The following is a 23,630-nucleotide window of genomic DNA, read 5'->3' as shown; positions in this document are numbered from 1 at the left end:
ACTTATGTGAGGTATCTCTAAATGAGATGGAGGTAGCCAGAGAGTCCAACCAAAGGAACCAGTGCAAGAACCTTAAAGAAGAAGAATGAAGAGACAGAAGTTACACAGAAGAACTAAATCTGAATGTTTAACAGTTGTAGTCAACTTAAATAGCCTCAGAGACTATATGAAAGCTTTGTGCTATGGCTGAATATACTTTCAAGCACTGCCTAGAGGTCATCAATCTAACAAAAATAAAGCGAAGACTGAAAAGCTTAAAAAAAAACATAGTTCAGAAAAAAAATCTAAGCCAAACAAAACATAAGATGTCCCAGCACCAGCACTACCTGAAACTGTTAAGACACCATTCATTCTGTCAGAAAACATTTCAGCTCCAGAACCACCAGCTAGTAGTCTACTGCAGACCTGCTGCTCTTCTAGTTGGTACCAACCAGCAAAACTACAACCCCTTCTGCACAGCTTTAGACTGCAAAGCATCCTGCCTTCTCCTACCCTAATCACTGGGTAAAGCAAATGGCAATAACAAAATCCTAGAGTCCTTCTGTCCTCACTCAAACACTTGGTCCAAAGACCACTCATAAGTCCCTGTGCAGCCTTCACTGCTCTTTCTGATCCAGCCTAATTTTTTCCCCAGCTTCTACAAGTAAGCAGACTTCTCTAGCTCCTTAGGATCTTTTCAACAGCAGCAACGGTGCAACAAAATAAATGAAAACTAAAAGTTCATTTTATCAATGAACTGGGTTCAACCCAGCAAGCTAGAAAGTACCTTTACCAGCAACACTCTCCAAGAGTTAGGCATCAAAGATGAGAAGCAGCCATAAACTGCTCTGCTCAGAGGGAGACAGCATTCCAGCCATTATTTATACACACCATGCAAAAAAACTAGTGCTGCAAAGGTGAAGATAAGGCAGATGCACTTCATCAGCACTCTTCATCATAAAGATGAATTTGGTCTTGGCAAGACTGAGGAATAAACAAGTCAGGAACATACATGCTAGGATGACATACAAAAAGTAACTAAATCCAAACCCAAAACAGCTACAAGATAACAGGAACCTGTTCCTGCTTGCTTTAGTCCAAAGTGGAAAAATCCAGTGGCTGCAGGTAATCAAACCAAGGTATGCCTTCCTCCAAGGGGCAACTAACTCCCAAAACTTCTCTGAAGCCTAACAGGCATTATTAGCATTAAAGCCAGGAGTTATCCTGCCAGTAAAAGTTACTAAAGGAGGAAACATTTAGAGCTTATACAAGAGGTTCTTCTGCCACACACCATGCAATTCATCTGTTTACACATCATGCCTGCCAAAACATTTATTACTACATTAATGTGCAATGTGGCTGCTTACCTCTCCATCAGCTTCTCTTTATCCCAGTTGAAATGGCTAAGCAGTATTCGAGTGATAGTTGCTGGATTCTAGAAGAAAAAAGAAAATTGAATAACTGTTTTAACACGTTAAAATGGCATTGTGAAAATCCCAAGCAAAGTTTTAAATAATAAGGATGTCAATGTGTTCGAGAACTTATTGTCTGCACAAATGATGTTAGCATACACTGGAAAAGGAGTTTGGGCAGACAGAAAAGGTCCAGTATCTCAATGCCCCACATGCTTACACAACATAAAACCAGGATGCTGCTACAATGCAGAAAGGGCAACTGGTCTGGAAATAGTCAACTTTCCTTTCTACAAGCTTTTCCTCCAACTTCATCTCTCCCTTCCAGCCAAGGGTTTGCGACAAGGACCCCAACAGAAGCCATCTCTTACACCCCAGAATTGTGCCTTAATTCCCTAAATCCACACCGCTCCAGCTCAGTCTGAGGACTGTTCACACACAGTGCAGGCAGTGGTGAGCAGCCCAGGACTGGCTGCATGTCCTCTGCCATCTGACACCAAAATGGAAGTTTGCCTCGGGGCAGATTTTCAGCAGACTGTGAGGCTGCTGAAAAGTAGGACACAAAACAGCAATGTGATTTCAGAACCTGCAGGCTATAGCTGCAACTTCAAGCTGCCAGAAGCCAGCCCAAGCATCAGTCCCACCCTCATCTACTACACATCTGCACATCCTGCACTTGCCATCCCACGGGAGTACAATTTTTTTTTTAATGCTGTAACACTGCACATTTACCTCCTTGATAATTGATTTTTTTCCCCTCTAATCCCTGATAGTCCCCAATCTCCTTTATTGCCTGACCACACCACTAGCTGCAGCAGCACGAGGTTCAGGGCAGGAATAAGAAGCTAGGGACCAGCAGGACAGCATCTTTCAGCAGCAACACCAATATTCACTGAAACAGAGCCTCATAGATAAAACGTGAGCACAAAGAACTAGCCGTGCAGTGTTTGCTATATGTCACACTCCTTTCCCTCTTCAGTGTGTTCATACGCTCATCAATACCAGTGCAGTTTAAGACCAAACTAAGAAAACCTTCCAGCCTAAAAAACTCACATGAAGCAAAGCAGCTTTAGAAACTCAGAACAGCTCATTTAAACGTGCACACTTCCTAGAACTAAGTAATCAAAGGTGAAAATTCACTTTTCAGCAAGCAAGCTGATCTGTAAGTGAGCTTGGTTTGAACACCAGCTCCCAGAGCAAGCACAACTCCTGCTCTGATGAAATCTCCATTTCTCTAGGACACATCTTGCCCCAAAGCAGAGCTCGATGTACCACCCTATACAGATGTACACAGCTGTAAGCCACTCGATAATTCAAGTCCCTCACCCACACCACTCCATAGCTACAAGTGGGGATTACCTATTAATTGCTTAGCAGGCTAAGGGGGTGACTGATGCAGTGTCTGAGTTTTCTATTTCAAAGAAGACAGACGGACAAGTTTTCTCTGTTCTGAATGGTAAGTTATGCTGGTAGCAAGGAAATAAATTGGTCTGCAGTGAGTATCAAGCATCACAAATCCAACACAAATAAGTAGCTCTCACTGGCTTGCTGGGCTTCAGCTTCATGTAGCTACAGCACAATTTGTTTAGTGTTAACTGAATAAAAAAAAGGAAACAGCAGCAGCACGACAAGCTCCTACCAGAAATAGCTGCTTGGCCCATCCACAATCTGAAATGTAAAACCTCACTAGGTGCTTCACTGATACAGAGGAATAACACTGCTCTGCCCTTGTTATATTGCATGCAGGAACTTAATCCGTGCCTGCGTCACGCAGGGAGGACCCAAGGAGAGGAGGGAGGCAGCGATGACAGGCTTGGTTTGCAAAATACAAGTCCCAGATAAATGCAAATGCAAAAAGCTCTGGCATGAGGGACTGGCCTAATTCTTGGCCAGGCACACCTGGGAGGTACAAGTAACAGCTGCTCAGCATTAACTGCCTGCACACACATCCTTCTGACAGTTATTTGGGAGCAGCTCTGGATCAGATAAATCCCAGCAACCACCCCAATGAGAGTCACAGAGCAGCCCTGTCCCTCACCTGGGTTGTAAGACGCTCTCAGTTGTATCCACGGTTAAAACAACACCAAAATAATTGAGTTCCAACCCCTGCTTTGATACTGGTTCTGCTACAGCTCTGCAGCAGCACTATGTGAGACATCAGCAGTCACTTGGGACACCTGCAAGCATTACCAAAGCATCCTGTGGATGCTGCTGTCACACACACACACAGTGTCTCCCCTCCCATCCCGACCAGACAGCTCCCCACCTGCACACAGGATCACGCTCTGGCTGCAGCCCCACAGGGATTAACCATGAGCAGGCCCCAGCACTGCTCAGACAGGATTACTGCCGTGCTGGGAGAAGCCTGCTCTTACAATGAGCATCTTTTGTTTAACAAAAAATAAAATAACGACTGAGTGAAGCAGCAAGAAGCAGATGGGAAACTAAGGGAAAGCAAACGCATTCAGACACTCCGTTTTCATTCAGACGCAGTTTGACGAAAGCTGAAATAGATCTCATTTACAACAGGCACCCATTAAATTCTCCACATTGAGCCGAGGACAAGTGGCTGGAGCTCAGGGCAGCGAGCCTGTTGATATCCTGATAGAAATGAGAGCTGAGGAGCGCAGCCATTTTGTTGAAATTCTCCGGGCACTCGGAGATGTGCTGTCACAACATCCAGCAGCCACAACGCCGAGCTCTGCCCAGTCAGACACAGGCAGGCTGCAGCTGAGGTTTTGTTTAGGTTCACAAAGCAGCCAGGTCCCAGTCTGCTTCAAACAGATTCCAGCCCCCCCACCCCTTGCGGAGGTATTAACACTTACCATTTGTATCTACACTATGATACTTAGACTCGCTGATGCACACAGGATACATAAGGAAGCTACAAAGTCCAGAAGTCACATCTGGACTTCTCCCAAGAAGCAGCACAAACTGAAACAAAATTCTTTGATTTAGCAGGATTTCAGGAGTTGGGTCACAATTGCCCGAGTTCCATTTTTTTGGCCACCTAAATAAAGGCACAAAGGCAAGGGAGGAACCTGGATGCACAAAGACATTAAGTGAATTATAAAACAAAGATTATGAGGACATCAGCTTAAAAGTGAATTTCCAAGCAGAGTAATTTGCTGAATGACAGTTTGCAGTGCTTGATCCATTCATGTCTTCATCTGTCACAACAAGCTGCGTGGTTTTTCCAGACAACAGCATCTTTCAGATTCCAGCTTCTCAGCACGTGCTGGGAGTAAGCTGCTGTTCCAATTGGAGCATTCACTCCAGATAAAAACCATTTACTAACAGCTCATCTTAAGCCTCGTTCTCCAACAGAAGACTTTCCCATCTCCTTCACACTTGGTATTGATGAATTCATTTTGTTTCTTTCCATTTCATGGCTTTGTGTTGTGCTTTTTAATCATGGCAAGTTTTCATCCTAGCTGCAAGATTTATTTCCTACCAGCAGCAGCTTGCTCAGACTTGCTCCATCAATACGAACTTGATGCTGCTTCCAGTTTGGTTTTCAACAAAGCTGCTCCAGTAGTCATGAAGGAAAGCACCTGGTTTGATGATATCAAAGTGCTTGAGTGCAAAGATGAAGACTTTTGCTTGCTAGTGAAACATCACACAAACTGGTGGGAAAGCAATGGGTTGCCAAAGAAAGAGGTCAAAATTCCACCTGTGTGAAACAACCAGGCAGACATCTGCTTGGTGTCATGCCACCACTGTAAATATTTCATCAGTGAAAAACACAGCACTTGCCAGCAGAGAAGCACGGAGTGGAAACTGCAGCTGCCCTCTGAGCACGTGCAGGATCGAACGGCATCTCCCAGGCTTCCCAACGCTGTGTGCATGCAACGTGGCACAGAAAGGAGAATAACCAAAATAACCAACATGCCACATTTGACAGCAGATGGACTAGGAGCAATTTCACCATGAGAAGATTCGGAAGATTTCTTGGTCCATTCCAGATTTCTGGCTTGCCTTCACTGCAGCTCAGCATTGGATGCACTGCTCTCAGGATGGCTCCAGGCTGCAAGGGATGGCTCAGCACAGGGAACACTCATCTGCATTAAATGCCACCACCGATCAGGAGCCAAACATCCCAACAATCACTCAGTTACTGCAAACCCTGCCAGGCTTACACTGTCACTGCTCTCTGAAGACCAACAGCTCACTTTCCACTTGCAGCACAGTGCAACCAACAAAACGCACCAGGCACTGCATGGCTGTCTCCTTGGTCAGCCAGTAGCAAAGTTAGCACTGAAAGCACTAAGTTCTGCAAGGACTAGATCACCTACTCTGTTCTAACACCACTGCTCCTCACTTCATATCTCCATACAGGTAACTCTGTATGTTTATCCCTAAGCGTTTAAGACAAGCTTTTAACCAAAACTGCATTACAGAAGCACTGTCACCATAGGGTTTGCATTGCTTTACAGGCGTGCTGAGAGATCTTTGTTTGGGAAGATCCATTCACCTTTATTCTTACACCAGACAATTGCAGGAAATCTCACAAACAGAAACCCATTTCTAGCAGCTTAATAAAACTCTCAGGAACCAAACGCAGAAGATGAGATCTAAGCATGGAGCACTTCCAGGAGTTGATCTCCTGAAGGGTTTATCTTCAGGCTCACTAGTTTTTAAGAACACTGAGTGCTCTGAAAAGCTGCTAGAAAACTTTTGTGTAACCTAATATAGCTTGGCTCAGTTACAGACAGCGAGAGTGCTCTGTGAGAAGACGAGGACAGCAGCAGAACACACCAGTCCACCACTGCTCATCCATCCTCTCTTCTGCCAACCCTGAGGCCTGGAAGAAATCTGCATCACAGTGCACTTCTGCCAGCCATGTCACAGCTTATGGACGTGGACCCCCTCCAAAGTCTGCCTGAAACTGTACTAAGAAACCAGTACTATTCACATTACATCCCACTTATGATATCTTTGCATCCTACAATCGTATCAAAGCCATGCTAAAGTATAGTTTCTAGCATAGAATCACCCAAGTTTACCATCTTGCACTTCCAACCAACTCAGCACGAATCCAGGCTAACCCCCTGCCTATTGCTGCTGTCCCCTAGGTGCTATCCACTGCATATCCAATACATCCATCAACTTCAGCCTCATCTCCTTGGCTTCCAATATCTGACTTCATCTCATTAATTGCCCTTCTCACATCATCTCTAATTCCGAAAATTAAGTTCTGCAGAATTATTGAATTAGTACCATTACGTGATAGCATCAGATCGTAGCTTGATATCAAGATCTCAGTTTGTAGTAACCTATCTGCACTTTGCTGATTGTTTCTAGCTGATGAACATACACTCTTCTAGCAGAGGAAGATAATAAAAAGCAACTTCGGAGAAAATTCTATTACTTGAGTTAATTGGTTCAAGAGAGAAAAACGAAGCAGTCAGCTGCTTCACATTTTCTCAGAGCCTTTTGGAAAGTTTTCAGGTTAATGATTAAAAGCCACAACAAAAAACCATTGTCTAACAAAGCTTTTAAATCTGAAAAAAAAAATCCTAAAGCAACAACTCCGGGATGAATTAGCAAATTTGGGAATGCTGAAGCTGAATTCACACTGTAATACTTCTAAATAAGAGAACATTGGACACACTCGCTATGCTTAAATGTGTTTTCCAACAGCTGCACAAGCTCCTCCAGCAGCTCAACAAATGCACAACTGAGTGCTAGGGAAGGCTGTACCGAAGCTTTCAAGTACGATCAACCTTATACCAAGAGATCTACGGTTTGAAAGAGATATTAATCACTAATTGACATATTCCAGTTGAAGAACATTTTGGCTTTTACCTCTTTACCTCATCTTCTAGGAACAAAGGCAAACCTTTACAGAACAAAGACCCAAGGCTGAGGCACTGTGAACCTGGACAAGTCACGCCCCTGTACTCTACCCGAGCTCTCTGAACATACACGCTTTCACAAACAACATCCCACTACCAATACATTCAGATCACAGCATGCTGTAGTTTCACTGCCCCCAGAAGCAGTGTCACACCAAGTACTTTGCTCCTTCTGGTGGTTCCCATCATGAGAAATCCCCATGTGTCACATCTATAGTTTCCTAAGTTGCCACTGAGTGACTATAGCTGACACTCTGGGAGAACCGGAGTGGGAGCACATGGGTGCTGGGTATGTTTCAGAATAGGGTAATTCAGCCCACTGCCTCCCACTCACCAATTCGCGAAGACTTGCCTTAAGAGTAGGAGAAGGTGTTGGTATCATTTCTTCATAATTCAGTCAGTTTACTATTTCAGTGGCTCCTTAAGATCTTCCACAGCAGAGGAAGAAAACGGCGTACAACCCAGTGACTGTGCTATATAAGGGCAACCCTGAAGTCAAAGGACCCATGGCTTCATCACTTCCCATTCCCACCTGACAATACACACAACTGAACTGTTACTGAACTGTTTACCTCCATGTACTGCAAATGGATCCCACTGTACCAGACAGAAGAAAGCTGCTGGTTTTCTGTAGATCATAAGCATCTCCAACAGCAGAAAGAAGCACTATTTGTTATGTTTAGTCCCACAGCAGCCTAGAAGACACACGTGGTTATTGTTTCTTATCTCAAACCTGTAAGACAATTCACTTATGTGGGGCTTGAAGGAAACGCACAGCATTGGTTCAAGAGGAACAGGAAAGTATTTTTTAACACAGAAAGAAACGACCCTGAATGACAGCTGGAATTAACAAGCTGGGTAAAGGGGCTTTGCAGGTTTACTTTGACCCAGACCAATGCCAGGACCAAGATCAAAGCAAGGCCAGACAGCTGGGTTGGCACAACTGGGACAAGAGGGACTTGCTGCCAACGAGCCTCTGCTTGTGAGATCAGCCTGCCAAGCACCACATGACAGCATGTCCAAGTTGGGTTCTCCCCATGTTAACAGGTTTTCTGGATTTCCACATCCCAGATGGCTTCAAAACATATCAAAGTACAATCTGATGCACGTTGCAGCCACTGTTCTCCTGCAACATCCCACAAGCAACTTCAGCACTCATCCCAGAACACGTCATTCAGAAGGCTCATGTCTCATCCAGACGAATACAAGATTGGCCAGAACAGCCTATGGATAATACAGCTTCCTTTCTGCTGCTTAAGCACCTGGCCAAACCACTCCAGGACTGAACAGACAGTAAAAGCCTTAGGAGGACGTTGTGAGCATATTTGGGAAGGTATCAGAAACAGGACTCCTCCTGGGGAAGACATCAGTGCTGCACCAGCCATACAACCACACAGAACAAGTACGAAAATCTGCTTTTCTGAGGGCAGCTACACAAAACAAGAATATCCTCCAGGCTTTTCTCAAACAAACCAGACCACCACTTCATTCTCAAAGATCAATTACTGTACATTAAAAATCTGTATGCTGTAATGGAGTTGTATCTGACTGAAAAATCTGTTACACTTAAAAAAAAAACTGCACTAAAGTTATTCCTGGAAGTTTATCCCATAGTATGTCATGATGTCCAAACACTAAAATGTTTTTGAAGAAAAAACATTTTGCATTCAAGAAGTAATACCACTGCATGCTTCAAGTGGGTAGAAGTCAGGCAAACAACTAGGATGAGAGCATTTCTGACACCCACTGCACCAGCACACACACCGCAAAGGGTGAATTCCTGACAGCTTTTATTCTCCCCCTCCCCATAAGTGACAATTTCCATAGCAGATCTGCCTATAGGGTCAAATGTATGCCAGAACAATAACAACTAATTGATTTTCTGGATTAGTGTGCAAGTTCTCTGGAGAAGCCTCTGGCCTCTCAGACCACTCCTTTGCTGGTCTCACCAGTTCTCCCAGGCAACGATTAAAGAAAGAGCGACTTGTCTTCAGATGGCACACAAGCAGATGATCACATCCCATGGATACTCAGCCTAAATGTCTCCCAACACCAGTTAAAACTCAATGGTCAGACAATCTGTCTCCCATCTACTTTTGTTATTGGGCACCAGGAGAGCATCTATACCACCAGGGCACAGACAGATTTTATCACAGGTGAAAGACAACCCAACCCAACTGTGGGCTGTCCCAAGTTCACCGCCACCACAACTCCTCAAAAATCAATGGTTTCCCTGACAAAACATGGGTTCCGTGCACAGACCTTCACCCAGAAGACACGGTGGACAGATGTGTGCTTCTCACCTGGCAGCTGTTGCACTGTTTGCTTATCCAGTGCTTTGGTCTTCTAAGAAATCAGAACAAAAGCAAAGGCTAACTTCTGTAACCAAAGTCAGAGCTCTTGGATTCACCAGTACTCGTGAGGTGAAATATTGTGCAAAAGCCTCCCAATAAATAACATGCTTATGTAGGCCATGCCCTCAATCTGGACTTCCACTTCAGTACATTATAATTAACATCTTCCAACAACCAAGATAGACAGGAAGTAGAAAATGGTAAGCCAAAGTAACTTCTTGGATGAGCAGCATACAAGTAGCACTCACACAAATCGATTAAGTTAAAAATTGATCAGGAAAGTTAAACAAAAACTATCCCAATTAAAAGAAAACCTCTCACTGCAGAGATCAGGTTCTCTCTAATATATGTTGATACAGTCACCATGGATTGCAACCGTTAACCCCTCTAGAGATGCACAAGGGATGAGAAATACAGACTTAGAGGAAGAACATTTAGCCAGTAGCATTTTATAAGAGAATTTTTAGGAAGCAGAAATCCTTCATATCCTTCATCTTATCTTTCCTCCCCAGGCTTAGGTTTGGTGAGGATCCAAATGCGACAAATCTCCTTCTCTAGCCCTAACTGCTTCGGATTCTGTCCCTTTCCTAAAGCAGCACACATTTAACAAGCTGTTCACTCTCAGGAACATTAGGACAGAGAAGAAATCTCCCCCACTCACCAAAGCAGCAATTCACATACAACTATAGGAAAAAAAAATAACACATCTTGCTTGGGCTGCTGTGACTTCTCCATCACTGCAGAAAGGCCCTGGGCTCCTTTACACACTGGCTACTGGCTGAAAGTGCTTTGGCACACATGTGGTGTCACCTTGAGAAACAAGAAGCAAGTCCACTCCAGCACTGCCCATGTGTAGCCTACAAAAACAAACAAAATTAGTGATCATAACACTTTAAAACTAGATAGACCCATGAAATGATCAGAGATGCATCTTGGGGATGTAATCTTTGGCAACACTTGCATTTTGGCAAAAGCCCCAGAGCAGATCTGGTTATAGAATATATCACTTCTCCACAGAAAATAAGCTATACCTGCAAAAGCACTTTTTTTTTTTTCCTGGCAGAAGCTGCATCTGCACCAGGAAAGCCTGCCAATACCCTTTCCCCAACAAGCCTCTTCTAGCTCAGACCATTTATAATGATGACTTTGCAGTTTATTTACCATATTACACTCATTTAGCCTCAGTTAGTTCCACAACCAGCAAAACAGAGCTCCAGCAACATCCCATTTTACAAGCCAGAATTTCTTCTCAAGAAGCGATTTTGCCTGTTCACACCTCAAACAGAAGCCACTGCTAAAGAAAGGACATTCTGGAGGCATGAAGGGTTTGGCAATCCATTTGTTCATTCTCATTCACATCCTCTAAGAACACCAAACTGTAACCGCAGCCTCCATCTGCTGCACTTACTACCTGAGCACAATTGAGTTGGAGAAGCATTCTACTGGGATTCAGCACAACAGACACAAAACACAGAGCAGTGGCAGAGAATAAGAAACCACTCCCATTTTTTTCCCATCATTTTCTCATTTAAGGAAATTACACTCTGGTGCCTGCAGATGACAGATCCCAAACATCCCCAAGTTGCTCCTTACACAGTTTCAGTATGAGGCATCTCAGAAATCAGCACCAGGTCTTTGCACTACATTTGCCTCCCAGCAGCTTCCTGGTAGCACCATGAAACCATCTGCAGCTTACCTCCCCAACTGAAGATAAATTATCTTTCATTTCTTAAATGCAACAGTTCGAGACCTGTATCAAGCTATACTTAATCATCATTGTCTTACCTAACTACACTTACATTTACTGTGAGCTATCTTGGTTAAACATAAAAATATCTTCAATTATTAATTTCAGCTCTTAGCAATACAAATAAGGAAGTTTCAAATACATCATTTTTCCAAGTAAGCTTAAAAAACGAGCATCAGAAGAGTCTTTACAGAATACGCTAACGCATATAAAATATGCATTAAATAATAAATGTTATTTAAATAAAATATCTATAAAATGGAAAAAGAAAGCCTCAAGTTGCTCAGAGAGCCTTTCAAGTAATCACAGAAGTATTATTAATTACACAAACGAGGACATTAAACATGTTTGTTCATTGGATGTTCTCAGTAATTAGAAATTGTTACTTAATACTTCTGGATGTGAGCACCAGGTAGAATTACACTTTGAAGACTTCCACTTCACACAAAAACCAGTTCCACGTTAATGGCACCTATTGGGCTCACTTACTGAGGAATGCAGAGCGAGAGCGAGAACCTGCATTCTTCATTTTACAGTAAGAACTTACTGCCTGGGCTTACTGGAGTTTGCAAGAGCTCCCAGAAGAACCACCAAACAGCTGACTATATGCTGGAGTGTTCTTCCCAGCTCTTTTTTAATACAGTCAGCACTCAATCTAGCTTTGAAATACACTGACTGGCAAAGCTCTGTCACTCCTGAGTTCCTATTCTGGCATCTCATGGCACCCTGGGAGCCTTCTCTTTGGGTCCCTCGAGACATAGATCTGACACATGCTCACTTATTCTAAAAACAAAGTTGTTAATTCTTCATATTTCTAGACTACTCCCTCCACCTCCCTGGCTCTCAGATCCCAAAGACTCAACAGGATATAAATCATTAAGACTTCAGTTATTCTTCTCACCCTGTGTCGCAAGGGAGGCCATTCACTCATGAGAATTCTCCTATTCCCCCCAAATCCCTCTCCACATTTGTTTGCCAGACAAAGGAACACTGATTGCTTTCCTATTTTGTTACACAACATACACAATCCCAAGTTATCAGCTGCAGAGGAGATCTGAGCGTACAACAGTCATCCAGAGCACTCTCAGAAGTTACATGTGTACCTAGAACTCTATACAAACTCCAAATTTGCTATCAAAGTTGAGCCTCAAGCTCACACAATTTCTTTTGCTGCCAAGCATTCAACCACTATGACTTCAGGTCAGGAAAACAGGACAAAGTGACTGCACAGGGTCAAACAGCAAACTGGCTGATGGCTGGGGAGAAGCAGTGCATTTAACCACTGATCCTATCCCTTACCTGGAAGGAAATGACCAAAAGAAGTACTTCACTCTGTTTCATCCCCATCCGTGCATACATCAAAGCAGCACAGGAACAGTAGAATCAAGTGTGCTCCCCTGTGATTTTTACATCACAGGCATGTTCAGATACCAACTACTTCCTCTCTGAAGAGGTTTTGCTCAAGCAAACAGGCCAGCTGCACTCGGTCAGGGCAGCTCATGCAGATTCCTCAGCACAGCCCTTCAGAGGCCAACCCAGCTCACAGCACCAGGTAGAAGTGAAAACCTTCAGAATCATTTCAAGTTTCCCTTTTTTATTTATCTGGGAAGAAAGTCTCTTGCTGCTCTCTCCTTAAGAACACACAGCCTTAAGTTTGAAATCTTTGAACTATGACCCAAGGAAGTTATTTTGCCAGCTAACTATTTTCAGGCACAACTATACAAACCCTTTTCATTCTGCACTCAGAGTGCATTCTCCACTCCAGAACAACTTCAACTGTGCTGAGGCAGAATCCTCTTAGCTGGAGCTCCTGCTCCATCCTGCTCAGGTGCTGGAAAAGAGTTAAATCTTGGCATCCCTTCCCTGGTGAAGCAACAAACAAAACATTATTAGAGAACATTATTGATAGCAAGCATAGGGAACTTTCCTCATGTGCAATAAAGGCAATAAACAAATAAACAAGCTTTTAATCCCTAGTGTTGGAGATTACCACTCTCCAATTCCCAAGCTCCTCAAAGCAATCAAAGCTGGATCCCTCCCCATATCAAGAGGCACGTTTTTTCACGGTGCCCCAGAAGGTAGAGGGTACTTCAGCCCCCCAGATAACCAAGTGAGTCGGAAGAAAGCCCTTTTCTCCTTTGCATTTGAGTCACAGCCACCTTCCCAGACTGTCTGGTTTTGCAGCAAGGTGGCCAACGAGGCACTGCAATGCAACCCACTTACACAGGGCACAGCAACGTGACCAGGGCAGGAGGCTATGGCACAAGAGAAAGCAGCAGTATTTTTCCTGAAAAAAAAAGTCTCTGAATGGCTTATTAGTCTCCCTCTTGTTCCAAATACTGTTGAAAATACCTAGACTCAGAATTTGAAATTATTCCTGATGTGTCCAAGAGTTCTCAGCCTCTTTAGGGTGCAGATACCTGTGTGACCCACTGAGCTCACACTGAATAACAACACTGCACACCACAGCAAACTACCCTGAATACCAGACCTGGTTACTCAGCAGTACTGTGTCATGTAAACAAGGGACCTCATCTGAAACTGTCAGAGTTCTGTGGACATCTCAGATTCTAAAAGGCCCCAATTTGGGAAGCACAAACAATGTTGAGCCAAGTTACACATGAAGATCAGCTTCTTAAGATGCCTTCAATAGCAATTCTCAAAGCGTTCATTTAGCCAGTAGCCATCACAGCTCCAGATCAAAAGCTAAAAGCAAGCTGAAGAACAAAGCAGGAGCCAGGCAAACTCAAGGCAACATTCCCAACTAAAAAAAAAAACAAAAAAAAACCCAGCACGGTGATGATTTCAGTACCAGAATTTCCACCACCAAATTAAGAAATACAATTTTGCTCTGGCTCTGACATCAGTCCCTTCATGCTCCTACACCAGCTCCTTCCTCAAACACGCAGCATCTGTATTCCAGGCTGCACTCAAATGCACCATTTGGCATTCCCAAATAGCTGTGAACCTGCCGTGTGCATTTTACAATAAGTGAGGCTGCAATCTCTTGCAGCTGCAGAAGCTAGAGTGATTTCACGAAATTCAACAGCACTACACACCCTTATAGATACAAGCCTCCAAACATTCTTCATGGACTCCAAATAACACAGCACAGACAGCCACAAACAAGAGAAAACACCACCTGCAATATCCTCAGATCTCATGTTAGCACAACCCTGAAAGGAAAAGACTCTTCAACATTGTTTTTGCATGAAGGCTTGTGACTCACAATTACAGCAGGAGCACAGGTCAGAGTGTAGAGGTCGCTCCCTCCAAGCAGGCTCTTACAGCTGGCACCAACTCTCCTCGTTTGCTTCATCTCACCGTGGAGCAAGAGGAAAGAGCTTGTTTTCCAGAGACCTGGAAATGATTCAACAGGTGGCAGGGGGACCTGCAGAGGTGCAGTATGGGGAGCTGCTTCTCATTTATGAGCTTATCACATCAAACTGAAGCCCCAGTCCTCAGCTCTCATCTCAAGCAGCACTGTCAGACTGGAGTGCTGTGCACCACGCTCCCGAATCTAGCACAGCTCACCAGAGAGCACTGGGCAAGTAGGCCTGAAAAGACACAGCCCTCCCATGCCATGCCACAGCAACACAAAAAGCATCCTAAATTTGAGTTTGTTTCCTATTATCAGGTTTTAATTCCTGCAAGTCTAACACTAAGGAGTGGGAGCCCGGGATAAGTATAAAGATGTGAGCTATTGTTTTGTATTTAATTATGCTTTTAACAGCCAGAAACAGTTCTTGTTTCACATCAAGGACCACAAACACTGCCACAACTTGCCCACCCCCAATATACAGCAGAAATGCAGCTTCTGCTTTGTGTGGCACCTGTGGTTCCAGAATTAAACTCACAGGGAATACCAGTGGCTGCAGCTACAATTTGTTTCTCTTCTCGTTTATAAACAAACATTTTAAAAGAGCTAAAAAAAGAACAAAGTGTTTTCAGTTTCATTTTGCAACTGCCCCCAAAACACGCCAGTCCACCCTGCAGCCACACTCCCACCAGAGCTGCCTGCTTTGTTGTGATTCCTGCACATTGGGGGAACAGAGCAGCCTGGCATCAGCTTTCACTCATGGCCAGCCATGAGATTTACATCTGGCCTAAGAGAAACAGAAAGCTAAAGTACAAAGCCAACGGGTCACTGAAGCACGAGGTTTAGCTTACTCTGGAGACTTCACAGATAGAACAGACTTTTCTACCCTGACATTCTGAAATTTGTAATAGATCTAAAAGAATATATATTATATTCAGAATTACAAGAATTGGCAGCCAGGGAACAGATAATGTCATTTCCAAAAGCCTCACAGTGATGGCTTGTAGCAGATTTCAGGAGCTCTTTGTCACAATGGAGTTTATTCCGTTCCTTGGAAACATTAAACACATTCCTCCAATAATGAAACACCTTATAAACGCCGTGTGACAGCACTGTGGAGTTTAACAAAGCATTTCCTTCCAGCATCATAACATTTAGGGTCCCAACTGGATTTAATCATCAATAACCAACCACACAGAATGAGAAGGCAGAGGCTGGCAAGCTCACCTGGTGCAGGCAGAGCAACAGACCCGAACATGAGCAGCATCGGCCTCCAGTGCTTCCTCCCACAGCCTCCTACCTAATGCTTGACAAGCAGCTTCAAGCACTCAGGGGTTTCAAGATGACATTTCTAACATTAAATACAGTCTACAGCACAGCCCTGCATGACAGGAGCGATTCTTGTTGCTCACTGGAAAGTCATTCCTATTTTGGACAACATATTTTGAGACATTGCCAATAGCACTGCATTACACCACTGCTGGGGAGACTTCCTAAGCTATAACTGGAATTCAGCACTTTCTGTCCAAGCAAGTGAGGCCAGTGTTTAATTAGATCGCTTTCCCCAAGCCACACTGGATTCAGCTCGCTGTAACAGAGCTGGATTTAGCCGCAGAGCAGCATTTGGGGATATCTGCACCTTACTAAGCCAAACAAGCACAATGTTGTAACTTCAGAGCGGTCCACAGTTTGGGCTCATTTCACATCAACACTTTTATCCAGCAAGGACATTTATTTCCAAAGCAATATCCTTTAAATAGGAACAAATATTCAGCACAGATGTTCTGATATTGCAGAATTTTGTTTAAAGTTTCAGCCACTTCAGAACTGCACCCTGATCATTTTCAACACTTACCCGTGACAAAGTCCAAAAGGAACACATGTTGTCAAGGGGCATCACAACGTCAAAGCCTCCAGAAAAGGGAGGCCAAAAGGGAAAATGAACCCAACTCACAAATACCAAAATTGCACAAACTTGTAACAGGGCGAAAACACAGAGCCAAGCAGGACTAGAGAGGCACTGAGCATCACGTGCTCTATTCAGGGCAGAAATAAACAGGCTATTCTAAACACTACCAAGTTTATTTTCAGAAAATCTACAGCAAAGATTGAAATAGCAGTGATATATATACATGTATAAAGATGCAATGATGGTAGACACTTTTTGGACAATCCCTCATCCCCAAGTTTGGAGAGGAAAAATACAGGGAAACCATCCAACTGCGGGAAGACACCTCGCAGAAGACGAAGCCTTTTCATACCACCTCTACATCAAGGTTTTCACAGTTAAGTTATTCTGCCAGCAGCTGGACAAAAGACACCCATTTACTTGGATAAAGATGCCAGAAATCTGCCCACTTACTCAGACAACAAAACCTTAAGTAACCAATGGAATGATTCTCTGCATTGTGTAATTTAAAGAAAGCAGTGCTCAGAACTGAGGTCGAGTTTTGAAATCTCTCTTAACCCACAGCACAAGGTTAGGGGGTGTACTAATATCCCTACTTTTGCACTTGGAGAAGAGCGTGAGATGCACAATCAAATCAAATTATCAGCATAAATGCTAAATACTTTGCAAAAGTCATCATTAAACACCTGAAAACTCACACTCTGACAAAAGAGAGCGAATGCAAAATATGCTGAACATCTGAGTCACTCACACTGAAACTGCCCAAGCTCACTGCGAGTTCAGCGGTCTTCGGAGGCCACAGGACAAAAAGGCACCAGTTTGGTGCTGAGCAGCCATTTTCATTACACACTACCAGCACAAATTACATGCTTCACAGCCAGGAAGTTGATCACAAGTCAGCTACAGCCTCAGCAAAGTCTTCATCACATCAAATCCCTGTCCTGAGAACTTCATGCTTTTCTTGCACAGCTTGGATTAGGGAAGTGGCAAAATGGATGGGCAAATAAATTCAACTCCTTCTACTAGTGCTTCTCCCAACCAATGAAGAGCTCTTGCAGGTCTGTGATTTGTGCAGGACAAAGGCACCCTGCACATGCAAGTTACATCTGCTGTGGCTTCCTTGCAGATGCTTCATGGCTCACTACTACCTTTCCTTTTCATTGCAACTGCAAAGCGATCAACTGAAAAACAAAAGCCTGCTTTATTAATTACTTGTGACCAGAAACCGGTAGTGCCACTGATGAGAGGGCACACGCCTCACAGCCAAAGCCTCCAGGTATCTGGCACCTCAGCAGCAAGCAAGTTCCCAAGCACCACAACAGGCAGCCACAACCTTTACCATTTGATAACGAGAACCGAAGTGAGGTACACATGAACCGGCCACTCAGTACTAGACTGGAACAAGTGAATCACAGGGCTGCAACCAAAGATCCGCAGCAGGATCCTGAGCCAACGTGACTCCAGAAAAGGTTTAGTGAACCAGAAAAGCAGCAGCAGCAATCTTGGGTGGGAGCCAAAAGAAAGAAATATACAGAACAGAGCCCTGGAAGATTTCACAGCAAGCAACAGAAGTGAGGATGAGCAAATACTGAAGCACCAACTGAATTAGGTCCACGGACTAGAAGTAGAAGTAAGGTACCATTTCAAAGGAGTTTGGAATAACTGAATGTTTTTCTATCCTCTTCCAATGCATCATAGTGCCTAAGCTGACATTAGGTCCCAGGTTTACTCATGACATTCTAAACAAATTAGCTTTGTTCGCTCTTCTAAACCAGAAATAACTACAGCAAATCTAACAGCGAGATCTACAGCAGCAGCCAAGGCAGTTCTGCAGATCAGCTATGTTCTGCAGAATCCCACGGAGCCGGCTGCGGCAGGGTCACACCTCCCGGGGTGCAAGAAGAAAAGGATCTTTTCACCTTTATTGACTTCTGGTCACTAGCTCTGCTATCCTGAGGCCAAGCACTCAAGTTGTACAGCTCAGGGGCAGCATAAAGAAGAAAAGAAACCACAGGCCAGAAAACAAGAGTTTGTTTAATAAGTCAGCTCCTAAAGAACCCGCAGGTAAATCCACCAGACCTAGGAAACACATGAACAGGATCCTGCTTAGCACTCCTCACCTGCAGAACATTTCCATCACTTCACTTAAGCAAACGTAGGTCAAACGGCTGTGCCTGTCCAACACAGCTCGTGATTATCACAGCTTTACTCATTAAATAGTCACCACCTTAATCACTACTTCAGTGCGAAAAACTTTAAGTTACCAAACGTCTGCATGTCTGCTTCCTGTTTGTGAGTTTTCATTTCCCTACATTAGGATCAATAACACGTCAGGACCCCGGGAGCACGGAAATAACTGCCCGTGACCAGGAGATCTTCCTTAGCTGCACGCTGGCAATCGGCAAGAGTCCTCACACAGCCCTACGCATACACAGCTATTATTAAAGCTATGAACTTTGACTTCGGAAGTGCCATTGACCAGTTTCCTACGCGAGCACCGGGGCCGTTGTTTGCACCAAGCTCCCATAAACTCGCTTTATAACACTTTAAAGCCGTTAAAGCGGCCGCACGCCGGGCAGCACCATTCGCCGGAGCTGCTCGCATTTCGCGCTGGAAGCGCCCGGTTTCGGGGCGCCGCGGCCACGAGTTAACACGGCGAATTTGATCCCCCCGCACCGCTCCGCGCCACATTCCCGGCCGAGGAGCAGCGCCGGCAATCCGCTCGCCGGGCCTCCGAGCAACGCCGCGTCAACCCGAACAAAAGGAAAGCGCAGGAAAAGCCGACGGCCGCAGAGCTGCGTGCGCCGGGGAGGCGTGCCGGGCCCGCAGCCTCGCATTTCTCCCCGGCGCGGGGCTCCGCGGACGGGCTGGTTTCATCGTAAGGCAGCGGCGCCGCTCGCAGCTCAACGCCCGAAGCCGAGCGCCCAGAAACGGGGCCAGAAGCCGGAGCTCGGAGGGGCTGCCGGCAGCCCGGCCCCCCCCGGGCGGCGGGGCGGAGGGCCGGGGCCGCGTTCCACCGCCCGCAACCGCCGCTCGGCACCGGCGCCCCCCCCGCAGCGCCCCGACGGCGCGGAGCCGCACCTGGATGACTTCGTTGACCTCGCGGATGCACTCCACCATGTGCTGCAGGATCTGCTCGGCCGTCAGCACCTCGTAGCGGTAGTCCTCCTCCTGCTCGGGGCCGCCGCCGCCGCCGGGGCCCGGCCCGCCGCCCAGCCCTCCGCCGCCGCCCGGGCCCAGCCCGCCCGTCTCGCCGCCCAGCAGCCCGTCCCGCTCGCCGCCGACGCGCAGGCCGGGCTCCACCAGCTCCACCTCGCCCAGGTCCAGGTTATCGTCGGGCTCGTCCTCCTCGTCGTCCTCGTCGTCCTCCTCCGCGCCGCTGTCCTCGCTGCACTCCTCGTCCTCGTCGAACTCGTAGTTGTAGCCCTCGTCCGAGTCCATGGCGAGGCGGTGAACTGGAGGCTCCCGCCCGCCCCCCACCCTCGCTCCCGGCCCCGCCGCGCCTCGGCCGCCTCAGCGCCAACAAAGAGACGCGGCCGACCCGCTCCGTCACCGCGCGCCGCGCACGCACGGTACGTCACGGCACGGAGCGTGACGTGCTGCGGCGTGACGCGCCGCGCGTGCGCGGCGGCCGCCATCTCCCTTCGCCCCGCCGGGAGCCATCTTGAGCGCGCGCCGCCCCGCTCGCCTCTTCCCGCCCGCCGCCGCCATCTTGGGTGTGGCGCGCCGCCATGTTGAGTGTGGCGCTGGGCCGCCTCGGCCCGCTGACTGCTCGCGGCGGTGTGCGTGCTGCCGTTGTGCGGGGTGAGCGGGGAGAGTGTGAGGGGAATGTGGGGGACGTAGATAAAGACGTGAGAGGGGAGCGCGAAGGTAAAATTAAAGGGAAGTTGCAAAAATAACGTGGGGATCGTGAGGGAAATAGAGACGGCAGAGTAGAGAAATGTGAGGGAAAGAAACGAGGAAAGAAATATGAGAGAAAAAAATGAGGAAATGTGAGGGGAACGTGAGGAAATTGCTGAAAAAACGTGAGAAAAGCATGAAGGAATGTGGGAAATGGCAGGGAAATGTGAGAAAAGATGGGGAAATAGGAAAGTGGGAAGGAAAGAAATGAGGGAGTAATGGGAAGGCAATATGTGAGGGGAATGTAAAGGAAAGTACAACAAATGGCAGAAATAATGAGGGAGTGTGAGGGAAATGGGAAGAAATGTGAGGGAAACATTAAAGAAAATATGAGGAAATAGGAAAATGAGAAGGAAAGAAATGTGAAGGAAAAATGTGAAGGGAACGATGGAAATATGAGGTGAATGAGGATAATGTGAGGGAAGTTTGAAGGAATTGGGCAAACTGGAGGAAAATGTGAAGGAAGTGGAAAGGAATTATGAGGGAAAAAGAAAAGTGGAAATGGAAATGTGAAGGAAATACACCAAGGAATGTGAAGAAAAGCAGTGAAGGAAATGACAGGGAAATGTGGGAGACAATATGTGGGAATAATAAAATAAGAAGGAAAGAAACAAGAGAAATGTGAAGGAAATGACAGAAAAATGTTAAGGCAGCAATATAAATGTGAGGGAAATGAAGGGATGAGGCAAATGTGAAGGAAAGAAATGTGAGTGAAATGCAATGGGAAGATACGAGGGAAATGATGAAAACATGAGAGGAATGTGAGGGAAATGATAATGTGAGAAAATAAAGAGAATTATAAGGAAGATGTGAGGGAAAATAGGTTCAGTGAGGTGCTGGTACCAGAATGGATGTGCAAGGCTTTGCACTGGCCATGCAGGCTGAGGGCAGCGACTCACAAGCAGGCTCTTTCAGACCCATCTATCTCTGTGTTTCAGAGAGCCATCTCCAGTGTCCCAGGAAGGGACTGGACGTCAGGATTGCAAGCAGTGGGTTTCTGCACACAGCCATTGTTTTCCAAAGAGAGCAGATCCACACATACCTCCCAAGGAGAACTGACTTGGCATGGGCCATGCAGGTAGTTCTGCCTTTGGGGAAGACCACACAGCAGCAGGCACCGTTCAAGTGCTGAACAGCAATCTCTCTCTGTGGGCACAGGGAGAGGCAGTGTTTCTGACATGTTTTTCCCTGGTTCCCAGCCATGAAGCCTTGTGTGACCCCAGCCGTGCCAGGTGGTATCTCTGTGCTCCGTCTGGTCAGCAGAGATAAAAATACCCAGTTTTTCACAGTTGTGCTGGGCTAGATTGCCTTTCTCCAGTGGGCTGCATAACCCCCCAAAAAATCTCACAGGGTAGGTGCTATAAAAAGAGGCAGCATCACATAGTGCCTTGTCACTGTTTATTATTGAATCTGGCATTTTGCAGGGGACAGAGTATGCACTAGTGCCTTTGTCACGTGGTCACAAACAGACCTTTTGCAAACAGCAAATGGTGTTCAAGAGTGCTCTGGGCAGGTCAGGGACGTGGAGCTGCAGCTCCCAGGTAGCCCCGTCCCTTGCAGGGTGTCTCTCTTGGACACTCACAGGGTAGATACAGACACCAAGATGGTTCCCAGGATGCTAGGATACTGCAGGAGTTCAGCATCCTTCAGATCTTGCAGCTCAGCTTGCCCACAACCTGTGGGCTTTCTCCAGACCTCTCCATTTCCGATATCAGACGTGCTGAGCCTGGTACAGCTTAGGGATGGGGGAGGCGAGCTGGGCTTATTGTTTGCAGCCGTTTGGGGAGCGCAAGGGACTCTGGTTGGCTTGGTAACAGGCTGCAGCCTGGCCCAGAGGAGAGCCAGCTGATCCCATATCCTCCACTGCTATTCACTGCTGATGTGAGGAGACTGTGCAGCCTCCGGAGGACTCCAGGGCCACCTTCTGCCCTCCACAGCAATAATCTTCTGCTTCCTCTTACCCTGGGGAATCATTTCTACCTGGGTGACGCAGTTCATTCTCATGTGGTAACATTATTCACCCTCTTTGCCTGGAGGAAAATGACCTGTGCCCTGAGGGAGGGGGATACTCAGTCTCACAATATACAGCATAGGTGTGATGAGTTTCATCAGCTCTTATGGGCAGGAGTCATTGCAGCACTTTGTGCAGCACCTGGCACGACAGGATCCTACTTCCTGCTTGTGCTTCCACCATCTTTATGCAGCACAAACAATAATACCTTGTACAGGCAGTGGCACGTGCAGAAAATGAGATGTTTATTTTCTGCTGGAGCACATAAAGCATAATGATAGCCACAGTGTCAGGGACTTCAGTTCAGGGTAAGACAGGTAGATGTCCCTGGGGACCCAAGCAGATAAGGTGTTTGATCTCTCTGGAAACCTTTCACGGTACCAGTTTGCAGCTTCAGATATACAAGCAGTGCCATATATCAGCCCTGTGTGTTTTGTAGCATCACAGCTGCTCCCAGTGAGTTCGCTGCCCAGTGTCCTCCCCAGACAGTTATGCAAACCCCTGCAAACACTCCTCTTATGCCAGGGCTCTGTTCTTTTCTTAGAACCCATGGGCACCCAGGGGATGGAGAGGGTGCTTGGTAGTGCAAAATGACAGCTGCTCTGCTCCAGGAAGGCAGGAGGGGCAACACCTGCATTTGGGGACCCTGCCAAAACCTTTTGTTCCATCCAAGAGCATCACGCGGGCAGCCTGCTGTCCCCGAGCACTGCCCTGCCCTGAGATGGCCAGGTCAGGAGTGCATCGCAGTGACACATGTGGGTGCATGCTAGGCTGGGGAGATATTTGGGTTGGGCACATTCATTCCCTTATGCCAAGCTACTAGTAAACAAAGTCAGCTCCCTAATTATCCTACTTATTTGGAATGGCAAAGGCCTGGGCATTAATCATCCTGTCCTACATAAGTATAAATAGCACTGGCTTTGTTTAGCTCCGGACTTACCAGCTGGACATTTGCCAGGCTGGTGCCACCTCACGTGTCAAGTGACAGTGGCTTGGTTGGTTATCTCACATCCTCTCCCATTATGTGTCTCCAGGACCCTCTGTGCCAGACAGTGGCTGGCTGCCCAGCTCTGCCTGTGTCCTGGCAGAGAAGGGTCACAGAGCAGTGGTGTGTCCCCAGGGGTGACCGTCACCCCAGGGG

General features: G+C 46.3%; 1 protein-coding gene and 1 long non-coding RNA gene across 3 annotated transcripts in view; one reads left to right on the top strand and one right to left on the bottom strand.

The window, feature by feature from the left end:
• The window catches only part of ARIH1 (ariadne RBR E3 ubiquitin protein ligase 1), a 48,709-nt gene extending 28,560 nt beyond the window's left edge, over positions 1-20,149 (bottom strand). Inside the window, exons 1-2 of the mRNA XM_031616260.2 lie at positions 19,660-20,149; positions 1,347-1,414 (exon numbers count right to left, since the gene is read on the bottom strand). Of these exons, the coding sequence (XP_031472120.1) occupies positions 1,347-1,414; positions 19,660-20,019 (428 nt within the window). The 5' untranslated portion in view covers positions 20,020-20,149. The remainder of the gene's footprint in view (positions 1-1,346; positions 1,415-19,659) is intronic.
• On the top strand, positions 20,063-21,764 carry LOC116244522 (uncharacterized). 2 transcript variants are annotated; one of them, XR_004170208.1, is made up of 2 exons: positions 20,063-20,150; positions 21,417-21,764. It is a non-coding gene; the product is annotated as an uncharacterized LOC116244522 (long non-coding RNA). The 2 variants fall into 2 exon arrangements; XR_004170209.2 differs by lacking the exon at positions 20,063-20,150 and adding an exon at positions 20,280-20,382.
• Positions 21,765-23,630: the final 1,866 nt, after the last annotated feature.

The sequence above is a fragment of the Phasianus colchicus genome, chromosome 12 (genome assembly GCF_987193195.1).
Source record: "Phasianus colchicus chromosome 12, bPhaCol1.hap1.1, whole genome shotgun sequence".
Taxonomy (NCBI): Eukaryota; Metazoa; Chordata; class Aves; order Galliformes; family Phasianidae; genus Phasianus; species Phasianus colchicus.
The sequence above is the reverse complement of the archived record's forward strand: the minus strand, read 5'-3'. Positions and strand labels throughout refer to the sequence as shown.